Source organism: Melitaea cinxia, chromosome 1 (genome assembly GCF_905220565.1).
Source record: "Melitaea cinxia chromosome 1, ilMelCinx1.1, whole genome shotgun sequence".
NCBI lineage: Eukaryota > Metazoa > Arthropoda > Insecta > Lepidoptera > Nymphalidae > Melitaea > Melitaea cinxia.
The window spans coordinates 7,752,728-7,775,706 of record NC_059394.1 but is presented as its reverse complement, the minus strand read 5'-3'; the positions used below and the strand labels follow the sequence as shown (position 1 = coordinate 7,775,706).

At 38.0% G+C, this 22,979-nt stretch overlaps 1 protein-coding gene across 1 annotated transcript in view; it reads right to left on the bottom strand.

Annotated features, from left to right (window-relative positions):
• Positions 1-1,507: 1,507 nt before the first annotated feature.
• LOC123656080 (phosphatidate phosphatase LPIN3) overlaps positions 1,508-22,979 on the bottom strand; it is a 40,664-nt gene continuing 19,192 nt past the window's right edge. The window contains exons 3-16 of the mRNA XM_045591805.1: positions 22,621-22,853; positions 21,032-21,514; positions 20,477-20,572; positions 16,690-17,090; positions 16,463-16,607; positions 13,957-14,149; positions 11,598-11,719; positions 8,272-8,483; positions 7,150-7,247; positions 5,113-5,261; positions 3,920-4,058; positions 2,935-3,150; positions 1,970-2,073; positions 1,508-1,610 (exon numbers count right to left, since the gene is read on the bottom strand). Coding sequence (XP_045447761.1) covers positions 1,541-1,610; positions 1,970-2,073; positions 2,935-3,150; positions 3,920-4,058; positions 5,113-5,261; positions 7,150-7,247; positions 8,272-8,483; positions 11,598-11,719; positions 13,957-14,149; positions 16,463-16,607; positions 16,690-17,090; positions 20,477-20,572; positions 21,032-21,514; positions 22,621-22,853 — 2,661 coding nt within the window. The 3' untranslated portion in view covers positions 1,508-1,540. The remainder of the gene's footprint in view (positions 1,611-1,969; positions 2,074-2,934; positions 3,151-3,919; positions 4,059-5,112; positions 5,262-7,149; positions 7,248-8,271; positions 8,484-11,597; positions 11,720-13,956; positions 14,150-16,462; positions 16,608-16,689; positions 17,091-20,476; positions 20,573-21,031; positions 21,515-22,620; positions 22,854-22,979) is intronic.

Below are 22,979 nucleotides of genomic sequence, written 5' to 3'. Positions count from 1 at the left end.
TCACTGTACATCACAGCAAGTTTGATAAATATTTTTCCATGTCTAATAAAAACTTAATAGAATTGTTATACGATAATAAGACGTCATACCCATTTTGTCTTGCTACATATTACAATACAACGGTAACTAATTAAAAAGTAAAGAGCTACACGTCTTCAGTTACCTTAAACGGCAGCGCACCTTGAGAACTAATCTTATCACTAGTGAGCCGTGAACTACACAATCGTTGAAAGCACATCTCTACAACGGAATTACTCGAACTAGGTCTAAACATGCACACAGACAACACTACACATTAAAGCCGAGAGAGACCGGACAAATACCGTTGCCCGTGGGCTTAAATCTCGCCACGAGTTCGCCGCTCGTATATCACACAAATAATAAAATGCATTCGTATCGATTAACGGATGAATTAATTAAAAATTTCTACTTCGAAACTAACAATCGCACCGTCTGTCACCCCTCACTCCAGTGCACTAGTGAGTGAGCACGAGTGTGGCGCTCGAGTGGCGCTAGAGCGACAGTGTGGCGCTCGAGTGGCGCTAGAGCGACAGTGTGGCGCTCGAGTGGCGCTAGAGCGACAGTGTGGCGCTCGAGTGGCGCTAGAGCGACAGTGTGGCGCTCGAATGGCGCTAGAGCGACAGTGTGGCGCTCGAGTGGCGCTAGAGCGACAGTGTGGCGCTCGGGTGGCGCTAGAGCGACAGTGTGGCGCTCGAGTGGCGCTAGAGCGACAGTGTGGCGCTCGAGTGGCGCTAGAGCGACAGTGTGGCGCTCGAGTGGCGCTAGAGCGACAGTGTGGCGCTCGGGTGGCGCTAGAGCGACAGTGTGGCGCTAGAGCGACCTAGTGTGGCGCCAGCGCGGCGGGCGGCAGCGCCAGCGCGGGCAGCGGCTCGCGCCAGAACACGGTCTGCGAGAACTCGTCGCTGGGCTCGCACAGCGCGGGCGGGAACACCTGGTCCACCAGCACCGACATGTGCGAGTACCTGCGGGCAGGGGCGCGTCACTCGCTCGCTCGCTACTGCCCTCGCGGAGTGCAGTAGGGATAGAGAGAGAAATACAATATTTTTATGGAATTTAGTAGATACTCAAAGTATATACTGGGTATCTATAAAAACTAACGATTTCGTTTACTGAATAGTCTTTAACTTCATCGATAAACCATTAATGAGGAAATAATTGTAATTGATCACAAAATATCCCAACGGCACAAATGTGACCGCTACCGAGTGTGACGAGAATGATTATTATTTAAATATAGTGATATACGCGTTCCGGTTACGTGATATCAATATATTTAACGTACGGGATTAGTTACTCACACCTAGTTATTAATATTTTTAATACAATACATTAAATAAAAAGCTTATAATTTGACATGGTGATGATTACTGTTATTTTAAGTTTTAACAGAAAGCTAAGAGAGATGTACTGAAAGATGATAGCGCGAAAACCCAATTTTTCATGCCACGGCTTACCAGAAACGTCGTGCACCCGTTATATCCTTTTAATTCAAGTCTACACTAAACACCTAAATTTCGCGCTAGCTAATAGTTTTATCACATTTCAGTGGCGGAAATAAATCATCGACCATGTCACTTTGCACGTGGTAACTGAAATAAAAAATATAATACTTATTATGTATCCACGAACAAGTTATTTACTATCCAAGAGAGATCCTCGAAATCAACAACAGTACAAAATAATAGCTAACACAGATATGACACCTTTCTGAGAAAAACGATTTTTTACAATAAAATAAGATGTGTTTTATATATATAGAAATATAGGTAACATTGTTGAAATGACTCTGAAAAAATTTTATTTCCACCACCTTATTATTCAAGAATATATACAAACATAAAGTTAGCAACAATAAAAATATAGTGAGGTGTTTTTTATTGTTGGTAAAAAACAGTAGGTTTTGTTTAGGCATCGATTGACATGAGATAAAAGAATATGTGGTACTCACGTGGACTGGAATGTTTGTGTCAATTCATGCTTGAGTTCGCCCTTGTAGTTGATAGTGAATATCCTCACTATCGGAATGCCGACGGCTTGATATGCACAAACATCCTAGAAATATAATATGTAATGAATGTATGGTGTATACATAATTATAATATATATATATATATATATATATATATATATATATATATATATATATATATATATATATTTTAAAGAATACTTGGGGTGTGATCTACAATCGATACTGAAACCAAAAATATAGTTTTTAGAATTTTTGTCTGTTTGTCTGTATATATATATATATATATATATATATACATACATACAGTCTTAACTAATTCCAAACATGGTTAGTTGATAGCCACTGATCAAATAAATTGAAATTTAATAATTGCTTTGACGCATTTCAATTTTTAAATCAACTAAAATTCTTTGCCTTTTCGAAGTACTTAATATAATTTCTAAATTTTCGTTTCTTTTCTGATACTTTAAAAATATTTCATCATCAATTTTGATATAACATACATCCATATTATATAATTATTATATTACAACTAGTGGCGGACCCGGTAGAAGTCCTGCCCAGAAAACAGCTACCAAATTTGATTACACATACATACCGATAGCAGCGCCACCTATCGATTCCATTTGAGATAAACACTACCCTATCTCCCAAGTTTGACCAAATTACAGATGCTTACAAAATTTGTTAAAAATTTGTTCAGTAGTTTCGGAGTTTATTGCTAACATATATCGTGACACGAAAATTTTATATCATAATAATACTCTTTATTGTACACCATTAAAAGAAACAACAAAAAAAAAAAACATAAAATGAAAGATGTACAAAGGCGATCTTATCGCTGAAAGAGCGATCTCTTCCAGACAACCTTTGGGTATATATAGAACACGATATATAGATAAACAGAAAATAAAATTACACTTAATATAATGTACCCTTACGTTAACTCTGTTGCCATAACCGGCGTAGAAAGGGTTCGAGCCAGGTGGGAACAGCGCCTTTATATCGGCTAAACACTGAATCTTAAACTCTTCCGGCTTTTTCTCAATGACCTCTCGGTGGAAAGCGCGCAGAAGAGAAGTGGGGTTCAAGAGCAGTGGTCCGTCTGGTAGGCAGAGTTCTCCTTGTCTGATCGAACGCAGATATTCTCGAGTTACCTTTAAATGAGAAATTATATTAAAGCAATAATTCAGAAATTACTGAATAGCATACGCAAATTTTTTATAGCCTAAGTAGCTTAAGTGTTTTTCCTATTGAATGGGCCAGCTTTCGATAGCGGACCTGCAAGATGTTTTTTACATAAATAATTAGGTCAAATGACTGTGTTTTTTAACCGAATACCAATCAACGTAAAAACCACAAATGTTTAACAATAAAATTTCCAATACCTACCATTGTACATTACTATTTCTATGTGTAAATAACTGTTTTATATATATCAAAAAATCTGAGTGGTGTGCAATAAAGTATATTCTATTCTACCTACATAAAAAAATGATAATATTATTAATAAAGATCAATAAATGAGCTACAAATAATAATTACGATATCAAGGTCAATCGATTACTGACGTAAACAAACTTATTAAGTAACATTCATTTAACCGTCTTTATCGAGATTGGGACGTCAATCAAAGACAAGAGTTGACATGATACTACCTTTATTTAAGAAACCTTATACCATCACACCCGCTTTATACAGGCAAAATGAATTATATCTGTCTCATTTTAGCCTTGCAGAGCTGCTAACTGTTAACAAATGTGCTAATTTGTTGAATAAATTATCCCATGAACGACTAATAAAAAAACTGTAAAACATACAAATCTCATGCTGATTAAGTTTTGATCTACTTAATTCCTTAATTAGAATAAGTAGACTTTGCTCAAGAGGGGGTATCTAAAAAATGGTTACTATGGGATCACTAACCCTGGCTTGACCGATGGCTCTCGCAGACAGATAAAGAAGCTGGTAGCCGTTGTTCTTGATTTTGGTGAAGAGTTGTGCTACACCAGACTGCGCCCAATCTTTTCCAACAAGAGGGAAAATATGGCCAAGAACATCAGACCTGGGAAAAAGACAACTCTATTTTATAGAAATTAAAATGCTTAACACTTGTATTTATTCAAAATTTAATAGTAAAATAATAAGAGTTCGTCATATCAACAAACTTTGTGTTTCCAATGTAAACTTTTGTGAGAAAATCTAATATTTTGAAATCTATGTATATAAATAGAAATTAACATTGATGATTGATTAATTTGCCTCAAAGATCAATTTATCAAATATATTACAGGTATAAAATGTTATAGACATACCTAGGCAATATCTAATAACAATGTAGTTTGCAAAAGTCATTATTTTGTCGACGTCACATAATGAGTAGATTGAGAAACTCATTTTGACATGTACACCAAAAGTTTTGGAAGGTTATGTGGGTAGTTTGTAGGTACGGGGCAGGTAAAATGACAATGAAAATGAAATATAAAATACTTTTTTTTATACGACTAGGTAGGCAAACAAGCATAATATGGTATACCTGATGCAGTGGCGTAGCGAGGGCGGGAGGGCAAGGGATAGCATCATGCCATGGCGCTACTCACAAGGGGCGCCAAATGGTCCGCAAAACAAAAAATTGCTGGACATATTACTTATATGGTTTTCGAATTGGGGCGGCGCTAAAAAGGTATTATGCCCCGGGCGCGAGTTAAACTCGCTACGTCACTGACCTGATGGTAAGCGGTTACCGAAGCCTACAGACGCTTGGAACTAGAAAAATTGGAGGCGCGTTGGCGACCCTTCTCCGACCCCATAGGAGCTCTGGCCACCGTACTCAGGGCAGTGTTACTTAGTTGTGATCTTCTGTAAGGTTATGGTATTTCCCCAGACGGGCTGCTCCAGATTTTGATTAAAATATATCTTGGTAGGCACATCCTACCTCAATGTGACAGTAATCATTACAGTATAAAATTTTCAAGACTTGCTTAAGATTATGTAGTTTTTAGTTACATTATCGTACGTAAAGAATGATAATTTTCCAAAGAATTAATACCATGCATGATACATGTTCTTTAACTAAAATAAACTGTATTTTTTAAAGTCGGTTAAAAAAGCAGTCGTACTTGGTGATGGTCCCGTCGATGTCGGAGATGACGACCTTGTCGTCGTAGCGCCAGCGGAACACGTTGCACTTGCAGCGCGTGGTGCCCTGGTAGGCGGTCGTCACGCTGAACACCATCTCGTTCATGCCCTCGCGTAAATTTAAATTTTTCTGCCAATTAAAAATATATTTATTTATTTACTCATTTTTATGTAAACGAACAGCACATAATAAATTTTATACATTGCGCATATTTTAAAATCATTACGAAAACAGTTTCAACAATTATTTAACATAATTAAAATAAAGTACGGGGTGAGTCTTTTAAAACCAAGCAAAACAAACTGAATAATAAAGATTACAGAGGATAAAATTATTCAAATTACCGATTAACATTAAAAATAATAGTAATATCTTGTGTAAATAAATATTTATTTATTTATTTATTTATTTAACTATATTACTGGATCAAACTGAAAATTTATTTTTGTGTTGGATAGATCGTTTACCGAAGAAGGCTAGGGTATGGATTAACATCACGCTACGACCAATAGGAGCATTAATAAAAAATGTCACGAAAACGAAAAAATAAAATCTTTTTTGAGAGCTACCCAATGTATAATGGAATTGATCGCCATTAAAAATTCTAAAAAAAATCGACGACAGCAAATGTCTATCATCGTTATAGCCTTTTTTATGGTAATCAAGTTTATTCTAAAATAATGCACTTGCGAAGGTTGTTTTAAAAGATGATATAAATCCTTATCCAAATAAATACGTTATTCATCACAAGTTTTTTTTTTTGATCAAAAATATACTTGATATCATTCGATTTCAATATATGTATATTAGAAGATATGATAGTTTTAAAATAACTTTACAACGAATGATCACTAATAATGAAAAGGTGTTTTTATTGCGTTATTATTAGCCTTTATTATTTGAGTCCTTATGAATGAGAAATACTTCATCAACAAGGCCTTTTTTTTGCAGATAAAGTGTCTTTTATAGTATTTATATTGGACACATAATTTAGGAGATAATGTAAAATCAAATGAATGACGCGCATCGAGACGCGCGTGTACTCGTAAGTCGCCTTAAGTGCACAGTAATGGTTTACAAATATTTTAGTACGTTCTTTCCTCAAATTAACGCGGTTAAAACCGCGGAGCAAAGCCAGTATAATAATATAGTTATTGTGCTCTGTGTTATGTATAAAATATATATTTCGACTGTATGTAATAAACTACATATATATAAATAATTATTATATAATAAATAATTTTTATTAACAACGAGAATATAAATCCGTTATGTTCCGTTGCGGCGTTGTTTAAAAATTCGTATTTTTTCAAAAAAAAAAGTTTTTCTATAATGAATAAAAAAAAAGTGTTAACGTAAAGTATCTAATACTCCGTGCAAGATTACCAACTTGTAATAAGGCAGTTTATTGCACTAACAATACTAAAAACGATTTCGTAAAGCGCATAAATTTACTATTTTAACTTTATTGCCTCTGAATTTTTATTTAAACGGTATTCAATAACTATTGCTCTTGCATTCAGCCTGTAACATCCCGCTGCTGGGCCCCTTAGCCCCTTTTCTCCACAAGGAGAAGGAACTTAATCCACCACATTATACGTTACGTTGGCTGGCGGATATGTTCCCCACTATGAGTAACGATCGCTATCAGGTATTTATGATAACAACCGGGACAGCTCAACGTGCGCTCCGAGGCACGGCGGGGAGACACACAGGGGGCAGGCATTTAAACCGGAAAGACATATTTATTATTTATTTTATTTATTTATTTAACACTTTATTGTACACCATACAAATAAAATAAGCAAGCAACACTAGCAATAATTTGTAGAAAAAAAAAATGTACAAAAGGCGGCCTTATTGCTTAAGAGCAATCTCTTCCAGGCAACCTTAGGGCAAAGGAGATGGCATATTTGTACAAATACAAATATCCACCCCGAGCGGGAATCGAACCCGGAGAGCTATTATCGTTGTATACACGTATGTAGGTACGTGTGCGCTGTGCGGGTGTGCTTACGATCTGGTCGGAGGAGAGGCGCAGCGTCTTGCGGAAGGCGGCGCTGCGGCGCGCGTCGCGCTCGTGCTCCGACTCCGACGAGCTCTCCTGCGCGCCCGCTGCGGCATATCATAACTATATATCGTGTCACTACGGTATTTTTAAATCTTTAAAAGTGTTTTTTTTTTCTTTTATGTTATTAGGTCGGCAAACAAGCGTACGGCTCACCTGATGGTAAGCGATTACCGTAGCTTATAGACAACTGCGACACCAGAAGCATCGCAAGCGCGTTACCGACCCAATCCCCCCAGGAGCTCTGGTCACCTTACTCACCAACAGGAACACAATATTGCTTGAAAACAGTATTATTTTGCTGTGATCTTCTGTAAGGTCGGGGTACTACCCCAGTCGGGCTGCACCATATTTTGAGCAGGAAATTCCTGCTGTGCCCTACCTCAGTTAATCTAATTAGAGTATTGAATGAATAAAATATTTTCTTCTTTTAAAAATGTAACAATCTAGCTGTACAAGTTTTATATTTTAATTTTTTATTTTGTATGGTAATTCAGGGAACTATAGATTTAAAATTATTATCATATATGCATTTTTTTACATTGTATACAACTGTTTGTTTCTAAATAAAAGAAAAAAAAAATTATGGAAGCTATTCTCGAAGTTAAACTTCTTTACGCACGCATGACTTGAGGAGTGATCTGGGGAATGCGTGACGAGAGCCTTACGAAAAGTGTGATCGGGCGAGGCGAACGAAAGCTGAGAACGGTTAATCAGTGAATATAGAAATTTTTACTTCAGTCGTGTGATCTAAAGAGCACTCGTTTTTAAAATTCTTGTTAAATTTAGTAATTATAGAGTGCCTGTGTATTTTCATAGCTAGCTGCATCAACAAACGTTTTCGTCTTGCGAACTGTCAACTGGGTTAAGTTTAGATGAATGTACGTTTTTTTTTTACATTTTCTGCAATTTTTAATTTTTCATTCAATTCCGAAATATTAGTAAAACTTAAAAATATTAACCCAGTCGTTTTTGAGTTTTGCGATTAGTAACTCATTCACGCGGTAGTAAGCGCTCCATTTATTTTCATATCATTTTATTTGTAAAATTTAAACGAAATTTACAACATACCATTGGAACATACGGGCACAGTTTCACTAGAGTCAATTGCATCGTAAGATTTCGGTGGTTCTTCGATTGGCACTTCCTTTTCTATTTTGTTAACCCAATCATCAACTTTGTCTTCATAAATTGGTTCAGTCTTCGCAATAATTTTGGTTACTTCGTCTTGTGGCACACTTGAATCCTTCAATTCTTCATCTTTAGGTTGTGATGATTCAGATCTGTAATGAAATAAATAAAAATTGTAATTTTTTCTATAACAACTGGCTTTAGAAATGTCCCCTTTTTTATTCTTGAGGCGATAATTTAGCTACAAAATGTATGTACAATCTACCTGGAGATATACCCCGTGTAAGAAGTATAAAAATTAATTCACAAATTGGTAATCGCATAACTTTCCCTTATTTGTTAATTTTTATCTCGACTGTATTTTTTTTTTTTCGTGTAACAATGAAATAGTCAAACTAGAGAGCATTTTTTTTAAATAAGACTAAATATAAAAAATATAAAGTACAGATATGTTTAAATATTGCAAAAAAGGCATTATTTTAATGCTTCAAATAATCAATTTCGAATTTTTGTTGGGATAAATTAATGAAAAATTTATCGAAAAACAGATTGACAAGGAACGTGGTTGTCGTCTACATTCAAATATGTACAAATCCAAATTAGGAAATTGTCGCTGTTCCAACATAACGTACGTGAAATTTTGGACCGCGTTCGTTTCTATCATTGAAAGCGAGAAGTTGGCAAAACTCCCTGATGGCTGGTGCGATGAGACAACGGCCATATATCTACGGAGTAATTATTATACACCCATATTCATATTAAATTATATTTACATAATAAATAAATAAAATATTTTATTTTATTAATTTAGATAAGCATACAAAGTTTATACAAGGGAGTTCAAGTTCAGTTGTAAACTAATATTTGAGAGATTTTTGAATATAGCTTTAAAATTGTATAATTATAGTATGTGCTCTTAATTTAATGCCTCTCATTTGTTTCTTGTATTTTTTTTTACTTTAACAGTATTAGGCTGTAATTGTGATTTATTTTAACACGACTTAGGGCCACGGATCATTAACCACAAACAATACCCAAGGTGGAAAGTACTAAATTTACCGCTAGTGAATCAGCCATAAACGTCTGGTAAGTTTGTTTAGTCACGGTTACAACGCATGCCGCGGAGTTACTTGCCAACTAAATATGACATAACACAGATAATGTTAACGAATTTCTAAATCCATCTTCGCTTAGTGGAAAAACTCCATAGGAGTATAAATTTTCGAAAGTAACACTAATGAGTTCATTAACTTTCTTTAAAAAATCTTTAATAATGCTATTCGAAATCTTCTTGGCTTTAAATGAAAAGAACAAAAATGGATGTAAAATAAAAAAAAAAATGCGGTAATGATGAGTCCAACTTTAGGCAACATGTTTGTGTGAGGTGGTTTTAACAAAAAGTTTAGGTAACTTTTGACCTTTACGACCCTGCGTGACGTCACAAATACAGATTAGGTATCATTACGGCGAAACGATATGAACTGTTTAAACTTTTAAAAAAACAAGGACACTTTTAGTTAAATATGTTAATGAGATTAATTTTAATATGTATTGATAATTTACGTAATTTCAGATAAAGTTATACAAGGTACGAATAAAGCAGTTAAATTATTATTACAAATAACATTAAAATATTGAACTTTGGCATTGAATTTATTTTCAAATAATTGTGTTTGCACACAAACGAAAAAAAACCGACTTCAATTACATCGACGAGTAATACAACGTAGATCGACGAAAAAATAGTCAAGTAACTACGCGTTATCAAAGATTACTCAAAAAGCAGTTATCAGATCTCGATAAAATTTATATGTGACCACATGATAAACATCAGCTTTCGATTAAATTAAAAATTATCAAAATCGGTACACCCAGTAAAAAGTTATTGCAATTTTCGAGAGTTTCCCTCGATTCCTCTGGGATCCCATCATCAGATCCTGGTTTCCTTATCATGGTACCAAACTAGGGATATCCCCTTTCCAACAAAAAAAGAATTATCAAAATCAGTACATCCAGTAGAAAGTTATGCGGTATAATACAACGTAGGTCGACGAAAAAAGCGTCAAGTAAAAACGCATTATTAGATATAACTCGAAAAGTAGTTGTTAGATCTCAAATAAATTTAAATCGGACCAATTGACACACACCTTTTGATTAAAAAAAAAAATTGTCGAAATCGGTCCACCCGGTCATAAGTTCTAATGTAACATACATAAAAAAAAATACAGTCGAATTGAGAACCTCCTCCTTTTTTGGAAGTCGGTTACGTCGACCTACGTTGCATTAAACCGCATAACTCTTTATCGATTTTGATGATTCTTACTTTAATTGATAGGTAATGCTTTGTCATGTAGTCTTATTTAAATTAGATCTAGATCTGATGACTACTTTTGAGTAATCTTTGATAGCGCGTATTTACTTGACAATTTTTTTGTCTATTTACGTTGTATATATTATATTACTTGCCGATGTAATTGAAGTCGGTATTTTTTCGTTTGTGAATTATTGGAAAGGAGATATCCCAAGGATGGTACCATGATATGGAAACCAGGATCTGATGATGGAATCCTAGATAAATCGAGGGGACCCTCGAAAATCGCAGTGACGACTAGTACATTTGTTTTTTTCCGTTTACTTACGTTGTATTACTTGTCGATGTAATTGAAGTCGATTTTTTTTTTCGTTTGCTAGCAAACAATTATTATTACCAAATAATAATAGACATTAAAAATGTCATTTTTATTTTTCAATCCACATCATTACAAAATTTTCTAGCTCCGCGATTAAAATCAATCATTCAATGATAACCGTTGAACTATATATTTTTTTTATTTTTCTAACAAAAATATAAATTAACTTTATATAAAAGTAAACAATTGGTGAATCAAGCAATCAAATTGTGTGTACAAAAAAAATCCGTGATTTGTGTAATGACCCAGATAAATATCTTTCTTTATTTTCAATCGATTTTAAAAAAAAGGAAGAGGTTGTAATTTAACTATATTTTTTATTGCTACCTTATAACTTTTTACTAAGTGTATCCATTTTGATGATTCTTATCTTAATCGAAAGGTGGTGCTTGTCATGTGGTCCCAATTAAATTAAAACCCATAAAAATAAAATATTTGATCAAGATCCGACGAGTATTTTTTTAGTTATTCCTAATAATGAGTATTTAATCGACTGTTTTACTGACTACCTACTACGACGTATTACAACGAACCGAGTACGGGTGACAGAGTATGGAGTACAGATGCTCTAGGTACCTCTTATCCTGGTTGGAGCGTCGCCAACTCCACCACGAGTAGCGCGGCTTGGCTTCGCTGGCCTCGTCCGCGCGGCTTGCCGTGTCTTCTTTTTCTCCCTTCTCCAGTTCTTCAAGCACACGCTATGGAAGAAATCGATACGTAAAATTACAAGCCTCAGTCAATGAATATATAACGATGATAGAGTTGGCTCTAACCCACCGGTATAGTATAGTTAGATAGCCCATCTGGTGATAACTGAGGTAGTGACCCCCACCGGTTACGAGATCAGTGTACGTTAATGATAATGGGGCTCGGATCTATCTATAGGTAAATAGATAATTTCGATTCTGTCCCAACATAACATACTCATTTATTTATTTTACAATGCTGTTTGTTGTCATATCCAATGTTGCAACCACATCCTTATCGCTACTATAGCAATATCTTCCGGCAACCTTGAAGTAAAGGATTAGTATAGGCAGAATAACATCCTCATAAATTAGTTTTGTACTTCCGCTTATGTTTACAAATGATTACTATCAAAGAATCGATATCGAAATAAGTATTTAATCCATCGTGACGTGGAAGTAATTAGATACGAAACAGAAACTAAGATTTCAAAAACGTTTAATGATAGTGCTGTTAGATAGGCAATAGAGTTTAAAAATCTTAATCTGCGGACAATTGAGTGCACAGTTTTTTATTAGCTACTGGGTTAACAAAATAGGTTAAATAATATAATTTTTAATTGTAATCATAAAAGGCAAAATAAATTTTAAAATGGCAGTAAATAAAGTTTACAGCTTTTTGCCTATGCTAGGTTTCTTTTTTTATAACACATACAGGCTTCCTTTTTAAAAAGTAAGGCAGGCGGCGCGCGCCCAGCCGCAGCAGATAGGAGTAGAGACAAGTGGTGGTGACTCACTGCGGGCAACGGGCGGCGGTAGGCCAGCAGCGACAGCAGCAGCGGGCCGGCGCTGCGCCAGGGTAGGCGGCGCGCGCCCAGCCGCAGCAGATAGGAGTAGAGACAAGTGGTGGTGACTCACTGCGGGCAACGGGCGGCGGTAGGCCAGCAGCGACAGCAGCAGCGGGCCGGCGCTGCGCCAGGGTAGGCGGCGCGCGCCCAGCCGCAGCAGATAGGAGTAGAGACAAGTGGTGGTGACTCACTGCGGGCAACGGGCGGCGGTAGGCCAGCAGCGACAGCAGCAGCGGGCCGGCGCTGCGCCAGGGTAGGCGGCGCGCGCCCAGCCGCAGCAGATAGGAGTAGAGACAAGTGGTGGTGACTCACTGCGGGCAACGGGCGGCGGTAGGCCAGCAGCGACAGCAGCAGCGGGCCGGCGCTGCGCCAGGGTAGGCGGCGCGCGCCCAGCCGCAGCAGATAGGAGTAGAGACAAGTGGTGGTGACTCACTGCGGGCAACGGGCGGCGGTAGGCCAGCAGCGACAGCAGCAGCGGGCCGGCGCTGCGCCAGGGTAGGCGGCGCGCGCCCAGCCGCAGCAGATAGGAGTAGAGACAAGTGGTGGTGACTCACTGCGGGCAACGGGCGGCGGTAGGCCAGCAGCGACAGCAGCAGCGGGCCGGCGCTGCGCCAGGGTAGGCGGCGCGCGCCCAGCCGCAGCAGATAGGAGTAGAGACAAGTGGTGGTGACTCACTGCGGGCAACGGGCGGCGGTAGGCCAGCAGCGACAGCAGCAGCGGGCCGGCGCTGCGCCAGGGTAGGCGGCGCGCGCCCAGCCGCAGCAGATAGGAGTAGAGACAAGTGGTGGTGACTCACTGCGGGCAACGGGCGGCGGTAGGCCAGCAGCGACAGCAGCAGCGGGCCGGCGCTGCGCCAGGGTAGGCGGCGCGCGCCCAGCCGCAGCAGATAGGAGTAGAGACAAGTGGTGGTGACTCACTGCGGGCAACGGGCGGCGGTAGGCCAGCAGCGACAGCAGCAGCGGGCCGGCGCTGCGCCAGGGTAGGCGGCGCGCGCCCAGCCGCAGCAGATAGGAGTAGAGACAAGTGGTGGTGACTCACTGCGGGCAACGGGCGGCGGTAGGCCAGCAGCGACAGCAGCAGCGGGCCGGCGCTGCGCCAGGGTAGGCGGCGCGCGCCCAGCCGCAGCAGATAGGAGTAGAGACAAGTGGTGGTGACTCACTGCGGGCAACGGGCGGCGGTAGGCCAGCAGCGACAGCAGCAGCGGGCCGGCGCTGCGCCAGGGTAGGCGGCGCGCGCCCAGCCGCAGCAGATAGGAGTAGAGACAAGTGGTGGTGACTCACTGCGGGCAACGGGCGGCGGTAGGCCAGCAGCGACAGCAGCAGCGGGCCGGCGCTGCGCCAGGGTAGGCGGCGCGCGCCCAGCCGCAGCAGATAGGAGTAGAGACAAGTGGTGGTGACTCACTGCGGGCAACGGGCGGCGGTAGGCCAGCAGCGACAGCAGCAGCGGGCCGGCGCTGCGCCAGGGTAGGCGGCGCGCGCCCAGCCGCACCTCCAGCTGCTCCGCGCCCGCCAGCGCCGCGCCGCGCGCGCAGAACTCCTCGTAGCTCAGCGCGCGTGACACCGCGCCCTCGCGCGCCATCACCGACACCTGCCCCCTGCACACCACACATATTACACACTGAATCAGATCTCGAAGTGTTAATATTGCATAATATATGAAACAGAGATAGTATAATGCTCTGAAACTCTTGTTTCCGCAGTCGAATTAAGCAGTTTTGGGTATCCTTGTTGTTATGAGATAATTTTGTGAATTTAATTTTTACCAACGGCCTCGTCTGATGGTCCTGAAATTCAATCCTGTCTCAAACTTTGGGCACATTTTGAATTCAATTGCAACAGGAACGAGTGTCGCATATACTCGTAGCATAGAACTAGTGATGTGCCGGATCGTCAAAATCCGGATCCGGATACGGATATTTAGTGTCAATATCCGCAGATACGGATACGGATACGGATATTTAGTGTCAATATCCGCGGATACGGATACGAATCTTTATTTAATCACTCAATCGGCGTCGGCGTGTGACCTGAAAACGATAGTTGACGTCACGCCCGCCGTAACGACGGGTAGGACAGGTTTCAACTTGAATTGCGCGCGTATTTTTTTGTTAAACGACTTTCAAAAAATGGAGGATATTCTCAATTCGTCTGCATTTTTTTATGTATGCTACCTCAGAACTTTTTACTGAATGGACCGATTTCGATGATTCTTTTTTTAATCAAAAGGCGGTGCGTGTCACGTGGCCTCATTAAAATTTAATTGAGATTTATAAGTACTTTTCAAGTTATATCTAATAGTACCTATTTACTGGACTATTGTTTCATCGATTTACGTTTGTATTATACCGCATAACATTTCACTGTGTTCACCGATTTTAATAATGTCTTGTTTTAATCGAAAGCTTTCTTGTAGTTTCATTTAAATTTGTTCGAGATTTAATGAGTAATCTTTGATAAAGCGTATTTATGTAACGGTGCGTACGCGTCGTTGTCGTCACCTATTTTTCCGTTAACGTTATTACTACTTCGATTTGAACTATCGTATAACGTACTGAGCTATATTATCCACTAGAGGGCAGTGGCAGTTTATTGTTTATAAATAATTTTTATGATTCTTGTTTTAATCGAAAGCTGATGTTTGTCTTGTGGTCCCATTTAAATTTGATAACTACTGATATTTGAGATCTGATAACTACTTTTGTAATTGAAGTCGGTTTTTTTTTCGTTTGCGAGAAACAATTATTTAGCAATCAGGTCCAGAAAACGTCGGGCATCTAAAAAACTTAATAAACTGCGATAAAATCCGAAAAAGTTGTTTCAATAAAAAAGTTATTTGTTTTTCATTTTATTTTTATAAAAATAAAGTCATAACTTTCTACGTGTAATAGTAATCTTATAAGATAGAAATTTATTATCTTTGAGTTCTATATTAGTATTGTAACTTACTAGAATATATGTTTGGTATTCAAGGTGCAAAATATTTGTTTTTGAGACATAAAAAAATACTCTGAATGGGATTTTTTTAGCAGTTGGATGGTTATCCCGCTATCAGTCGGCTTTTTAAGTTCCAAGGTGATAGTGGAACTGTGTTACGTTCTGGTATACAAGACCATATTTTTTCTAACGTCCTGGTACGTTGTGCCATTATATGATAATCTTCCATTCTGACGTACTATCCGCGAAAGTGTTAATTATATTACTTTATCACGTGATCTAAGTTATTATGCAGCATTTTATCCTGTCAATTGAATTTGTAAATTAATAAAAGATCCGTAAAAGATCCGCATGAAAAGTGACGGATACGGATACGGATCTCATTTTTCCCGCGGATACAGATATCCGGAACATCACTACATAGAACATCTGCTGTTCGGCCGCGAAGTAATGCTTCACTTTATTCAAATACTAGCTGTTGCCTGCGACTTCGCTCATGTAAAATAAAATTTGATTATGATATCATTTAGGCAATTGTTATATTACAATAATTTAGGAACTCTTTTCACACCACATTTTTGTTTTGACTTTCGCTAAAACTACCAGACTACTAGCAGAGCTCACCCTCGATCTGACATCAAAAAACAGTCGTTTGAAAAATAGTCTCCCCTTAGATCTACCATCCATTTTTAGGTAATTTTACTAATATGAACTAAAAAAACTTTTTATTTTTTATGAACTTATGATATATGACTTTCATACAAACTTATAGGAGCACTTAGACACCTTTAATCGTTAATCGTTAATATATATATATATATATATATATATATATATATATATATATATATTAACGATTAACTTAATTTATATATATATTAGAATAGTTTTTTTGTATCTATTTTTGTATGACACGCAGTGCTCGAGAATGAACTCGGATCGCCGTTTCGAAAAATAGCAATTAATGAACTCACTTAGCAAGAAGTTTCTCGTCGTCGTCGGAGTCGAGCGCGGGTGCGTCGAGCGAGGCGGAGTTGGGCGACTGAGGCAGAGACGGTCCGTTTCCGGACTCGTACTCCTCCTCGGTCGGTCCACCGGACACGCCTGCGCTTCCACCGCCTAAGAAAACGAAGAACGCTCAATAATTCGTTTCGATAACGATAGTGATTAAATAGTACGCAATATCGAGCAGTAGATTTACCTGAGCGGTATTTTTCCGCATGATGTTTCGGGAAATACAAATCGGGATCGACTTGCCCGCGGTCGAGATCGTCCAGGTAGACGCCCTCGGGCGCGGTGTCGGTCGCCTCTCGGGTGGACATAAAGCGGAACATGCCGCTGAGCACGCCGCGGCGCCCGGTGCGCTCCTCGTCGGAGCTGAGCGGCTCGGCGGGCGAGGCGGGCGGGTCGGGCGAGGCGGGCGAGGCGGGCGAGGCGGGAGAGGCGGGCGAGGCGGGCGACTCGGGCGACTCGGCGCCCCGCACGGGCGGCTCGGGCAGCTCGCCCCAGCGCCACGACTGCGAGCCCTTGTCGCCGGGCGCGGCGGCTCGCGCCAGCTCCACCTCCGTGTCCGACTGCACGGGCGTCCCGTGACACTCCTTGCTACACACAAATTGGAAAGTGTAAAAGAGCTTAATCCGATTTATGAGCCCGATACCATGTTTCTTTTATATTTATAATAAGAGTTAAAATGAAATAATCCGAAACTTTTCTTCACTCGAGCCTATAATTCAAGTTTTATAAACTAAAGAATCTCTATTAAAGAATACGTGTTAATAAATCACTACAACTTATCGTTCCTGAGTACTTATTCGTTCTAAACAATAAATTTTTACGATTATCACGCTACTAGACGTAGTTCTGTACTATAGCACGGACGCGGAGCACGAAGAATTTCGTACAATGACCCTTTTGCCTACTGCCAGTGGTTCTCAAAATTTTATATAAAGTACGGAGTTTTAAAAAATCGGTAGAGTTTAGAATTTGGAATGTCTTAGAACTCGTTGTTTGCACACTACACTAAATCTACGCTGTCTGTCCGTGGATCGGTCTAGTCACAGAATAAAATATTTTTTGTTAAATCATAGAAAATAACTTATATATAAGTTATAAATATACACATATATATATATAAAAGTTAGTGTATACATTACTATGTGTACAATTTGGTGGCTATACTTTTGTAACCCAACTAGGAAAGGGTCTAGTATTAGAACAAGTCGTTCAATTAACTTTTAAGCATGTGACTGCTTAGATTGCGACATATTTGGCAAAAAATGTTGCAAATATTATTTAGCGTACACTTAAAAAACACACAAACACTGAAAAAAGATACCAATAAACACACATTCGCATTTAATATAAGTATTATTAACTTTTGATTTAAATTAAAAATGAAAAACGATGAATCTTGTGACTTAAATTTGGTAAAAAAAATAAAAATAAAAAGGTTGACAAACTGTGAATACGGCTGTCACTACACCTGTGTGAGCGCAACGGCAATATGTTTATACGCGAGCGACAAAGATCAAAGATGAGGGGTCAATGTACGAAATTCTTCGTACTCCGCGTCCGTACTATAGCTGTTATTGAAGTTCAAGTAATACACATTTATTAAACTAAAATTAGTAAATAACTGAATATGAAATTCAAATTTTCAAATCTGAAAGATATTTGTTTATTGTCTGTAATTGAATTTGTTTATAGTAAATAAAATGCGTCCTGAGTGACTTTAAAGCAATTTAGACTCCCACTTGTCCCGCACACCAGATTAAACTTATCTAGATGTGCCATTGACATTTGACGAATGTGTAAAATAAGCACATTACGACTTTAGTATAATTATTAATATTGAAAATACTACTACGTGTACATATAAATTACATCACACTGTTTATATATTATACATTATCACAATCCAATAAATATACCTCGCATTTATAAAATGATTGTAAACTGCGTCTACATTTTTGATAGATTATAAATATATTATCAATAAAAATTAAAGATTATCCGAAGTCTTTTTTCAATGACAATATTATCCGAATCTTTATCCTCAAGACCGATATTTAAATATTACATTTTTTTCCGGGTACCTTTTTGAAGTATTAAGTATAAATATTATAATTAATGACAAAGATATATACAAAACTAAGGCAATGGTACAAAATACGTATCAAATAAAAAAAACTATGTTAAACAATGAAACGTGACCCAAATCAGTCATCTACAATAAGATTTATATCAATAGGAACATTGGGCTGAATTTTAAGGGAATTATCGTGCATAGTTTAGTCGACTTGTTATTTTATTTGACCTCAATTAAATTATTCCAACAATGGTGTGTCATTGAAAGCGTCAAAAATTATCGGGTTGCATATTACTCATCATTAGCAATACACGATTAAAGATCAATAATAAACATTGTAATTGATAATAGTCTAAAATACGAACTAGACGTGATCTCCACCCATCTGCTTTTATGGATAAAAATTAAATAATTATCTTACTTAGTATGTTAAAGATAAATCGCAAAAAAGTTGGCTAGAAGGTTCCTTATTAAAAATGTGGGTGAATGTAACTAGAACAATATATATTAATATACCTGTTTTTACCTGTCTCCCAGTAGTTATGGCAGGAAAATTAAAAGCAACCCAACATTTGCATTTTCTAGGATCATTTTTGGCCAGGATTATTCAATCAATCCTTACACAAATATTTTTTTAATAAACTAAAATAAATATATGTAAAGAAAACACTACACTCATATACTGGTTTCGTAGATTTTTTAAGTAAGAATCTTTTTGTTAATTTATTGTCAGAACATAACAATGTAGTCTATGGTGATGACAGAAATATTTTTATATTCTGATTGTAAAAAAATATTTTTAATTAAAGGCATTAAATGTTGTTTTTCTTGTTTTAGGTAAGTGAACAAATTAATTATAATGTAGTTCAAATGCTAAAAAATGTAAAAACGTAATAATATAAATTAATTTCTTGTTTTAGAGAAACGCAAATATCGTCTTTATTTTAAGATTTCTACCAAAAAGTTACAGAAAAAATATAATTACTATTAAATAAAAATTTTAATCAATTAAACAGATGGGTGAAGTTCGGATCTCCAACTATAAAGAAATGTTTAATTCACATCATGGAATAAAGAATCGTTTTTAATTCTATTTCGAGCGTTCAACTCTTTTATCGGCTATTTAATTTCGTTAACGACCTCCGAGTTGCATTTGCAAACTATTTTTGTGTTAAGGTTACAAAAATACAAGGCGCGGCTAACTAAGTAGATAACAACGATTATTTAAAACATTAAACAACCGCTCTAGTGGTGCGAGTAGTCGCCTAAAACACCGACGGTTTGCGGGTTTGATTTCCAGTCGGGATGGATATACGAGTATTTGTATTAGATGTCTGTCCTTGTGGGTCTCCCCACTGTGTCTCGGAAGGTAAGTTAAACCGTCAGTCCCGCTTGTTATAATAAATACCTAATAAAGATCGTTACTCATAGTAGCGGGGAACATATTCGCTAACCTGCAGTGGATCAAGCTCTGATACTTCTCCTACATGGAGAAAGAGACCTATGCTTAGCTGCGGGATGATTACAGGCTGAATCGTGAATCGTGACTTAAAATATTAAATTGTTAATTATTTTTAATCGACTTCCAAAAAAAGACTACTTTTTGATTTCTCTTTGATAACGCGTATTTACTTGACTATTTTTCGTCTAATTACGTTGTTGTCGATGTAATTTTTATTTTTAAGTTGTTTTTTTTTTTCGTTTGCGACCAAACCAGTTATGCTACAAGCGATCACTTCACTACATTTACAATAGTGCAGATACGGAAGTGAAAATTAGGATGCTCTATTTTAAAGATACTTTAGACTTGAAGAGGTCTATTGCGTAAATGGAACGAACTACATATACAGGCTGATAGTAATAGAAAGCGAAGCGTTTGAGATAAATGAATAATGTTTACGAGTGTCTGGAGGCGGCGCGCACCTCGAACGCCGTGTCGGATAGCGCCAACGGGATACGATTGTCACCGCTCAGCTTCATGTTGGACAACTCTTCGCTGCAATCAGGGAACGCCGTTGTCAAACACTACTACTACATACTACCACCTTACACATACTCATCTACGCTCTACGGGTCTTACAATCTACGGGGCCCGATATAATGAAATTCTGTTTCGAGGGTCGAGAAACAGAATCATCAAGATCACGTCATCATACAAGGCATTTGTCCAAAGCGTGGTTACCGTTTGTTAATAGTGTTTGATAGATTTAACGGTAATAGTATTGGAAATCCTGACAGAAAGTGATCGCCTCCGTTTGTGGACTCCGCTGCTTCGATAGCTACTGGATAAAGGAGAGTAAAAGAGAGCTAAGGCTGTTAAGTTGGTAAGTATTGACTATTAACACTTTCACTCCCCATACGAAATGTAGCTAGTTAATAGCTGTGAGAATTGCAGGTTGGCTCTACCACACATAGAAATATGGAAATATTTTATAATTAAATAACATTTACTTACCTAAGGGTTGCTGTTGAGATTTCGGGATCATTAAAGAAGTTCATGTCGGTGGCGTTGGGTATAGCAGTCGGCTGGGAGCCGCGCTGCTCGCAGCCGGTGAGATCGGATTGACTAGAAATTGAACTAGTCGAAGATTTTCTTTGGTGCTTCTTCTTTGAGCTCGCTTTCCGTGTCTTCTTTTTCTTTTTGCCGTTGCCGTTTGTTTTGAATTCGTCCGGGTTGGGCGCCGCTTCTATTGGCCGGAAGTCGTTGTGTTCGCTTATTTTTTGTACTGTTTGACTCGCTTCGCTGCCCGCCGCGCCGAGCTGCGTGGCCGCGAACGTCTTTGGTTTCGAGTCAGTCCAGTCGGACGATCCCTCGTTCAAGCCGTCCATCTCGAAGAGAGCCTCATTTTCATTATCACTATTTCTACTAGTGTCATCTATCTTATTTTTTATTTTACTTAAATCAGGTTTCTGCATCGTTTTTCCATCAGCTGTATATCTATAAAAAAGTACAATTTTTGTTACTAAAGTATATTTAAAATAATGCAAGTGTGATTGGTGCAAGGATTTCTCAAGGAACTAAAGTAACGTATCATTGCGAATGCATATAGTTACGATGTATTATATATAGTACACAAACATGTACATACACAGGGTTATTTGTAATATGTCACGGTCCCTTTAAGGGGTTGTCAGGAGGGGTATGGGCAATCACAGAAAAATATTTGAAAAAATCCATGTTCAACTATTTTAGATTTTTTTTTTTTTATTTTATTATTATTGGTGAAAAATCCCCAAATCTATCACTTTAAAGAGCATTAAAAAGAAATTAATTGACGAATATTCGTAAAATATTCTAAATAATAATAAATAATAACAAACATAACGATAACTTATTGAATTTTTAACCCTTGACTAACCAAAGTTAAAAAGAGGAAAATAGTTAATGTCTTTGTTTTACAAACTTATGACGTACTGGAAAAAAAATCTATGAACGTGTATCTGAGTATTATTTTAAAAATATCTACACTTCCGAAGCTATCCAACGAGCTACAATAACAAAACTCAAAACTAAAGTCTCAAAATTAATAAATTTTAAGCAAAAAAGCAGTAAATAAAAAATCAATATTATATTTTTTTAACTATCTTTATTCAGACCGTGTTCAGTGGAAGATCATATGTGGTCACGATCCTCAGCAGTGAGAAAACGACGAAGAAGAAGACTTACGTGATGTTATTTCAATTCATTTTCAATGTGGAACCCTTCATTACGAATACAAAAACGCATTCTTTTCCTTAAAGTGCTTTTTACGACACTTGTTCGTAAAGTTTGCCCGATTTGTTCAGCAGCATTAATAATGCGAGTTTTCAATATTTCGATGTTCGGAGGAAAAGGTGACACATCATACGCTATAATCTTCGTGTGACCTCAAACAAACTCATTGGCCCATATTTTCTGCCTAACAGGGGTCACACAAGAGTATAGTGTATGATGTGTAACCTGTTCCGAACACTAAACTAAACTGAATCAAATTGGTTCCAATACTATGTAAAAGCATCTGAAGCATTAAAAAAATTTAGGAGACGACCACTTTCGACAATTACCTTCTTTTAGTGTAATCAGACGCTTGTCCGTGATCCGGTTCGACAGCGGACAGGGAGTTTCTTCGCCGCGGTTCATACAACTCGTCGAAACGCGAAGCGGGTATAGGCGAGGTGGCGAGATGAGCCGAGCACTCAGCTTCATCTTCGCCAACTTCTTCGACGAAAAACGCTTCCCCGGACTCACCTAGTTTCATGTGGATGTTTAAGGGTTCCCCGTTTAGTTCCAAGTCCACCTGCAAATAGAAAAATATTGATGATATCTCTACAAAAATTAACTAAAGTTGTCTACCGTATAGTTGTCTGGAAGAAATCGCTATAAAGCGGTAATACCACCAGTTCTATTGTTTATATAATTACTA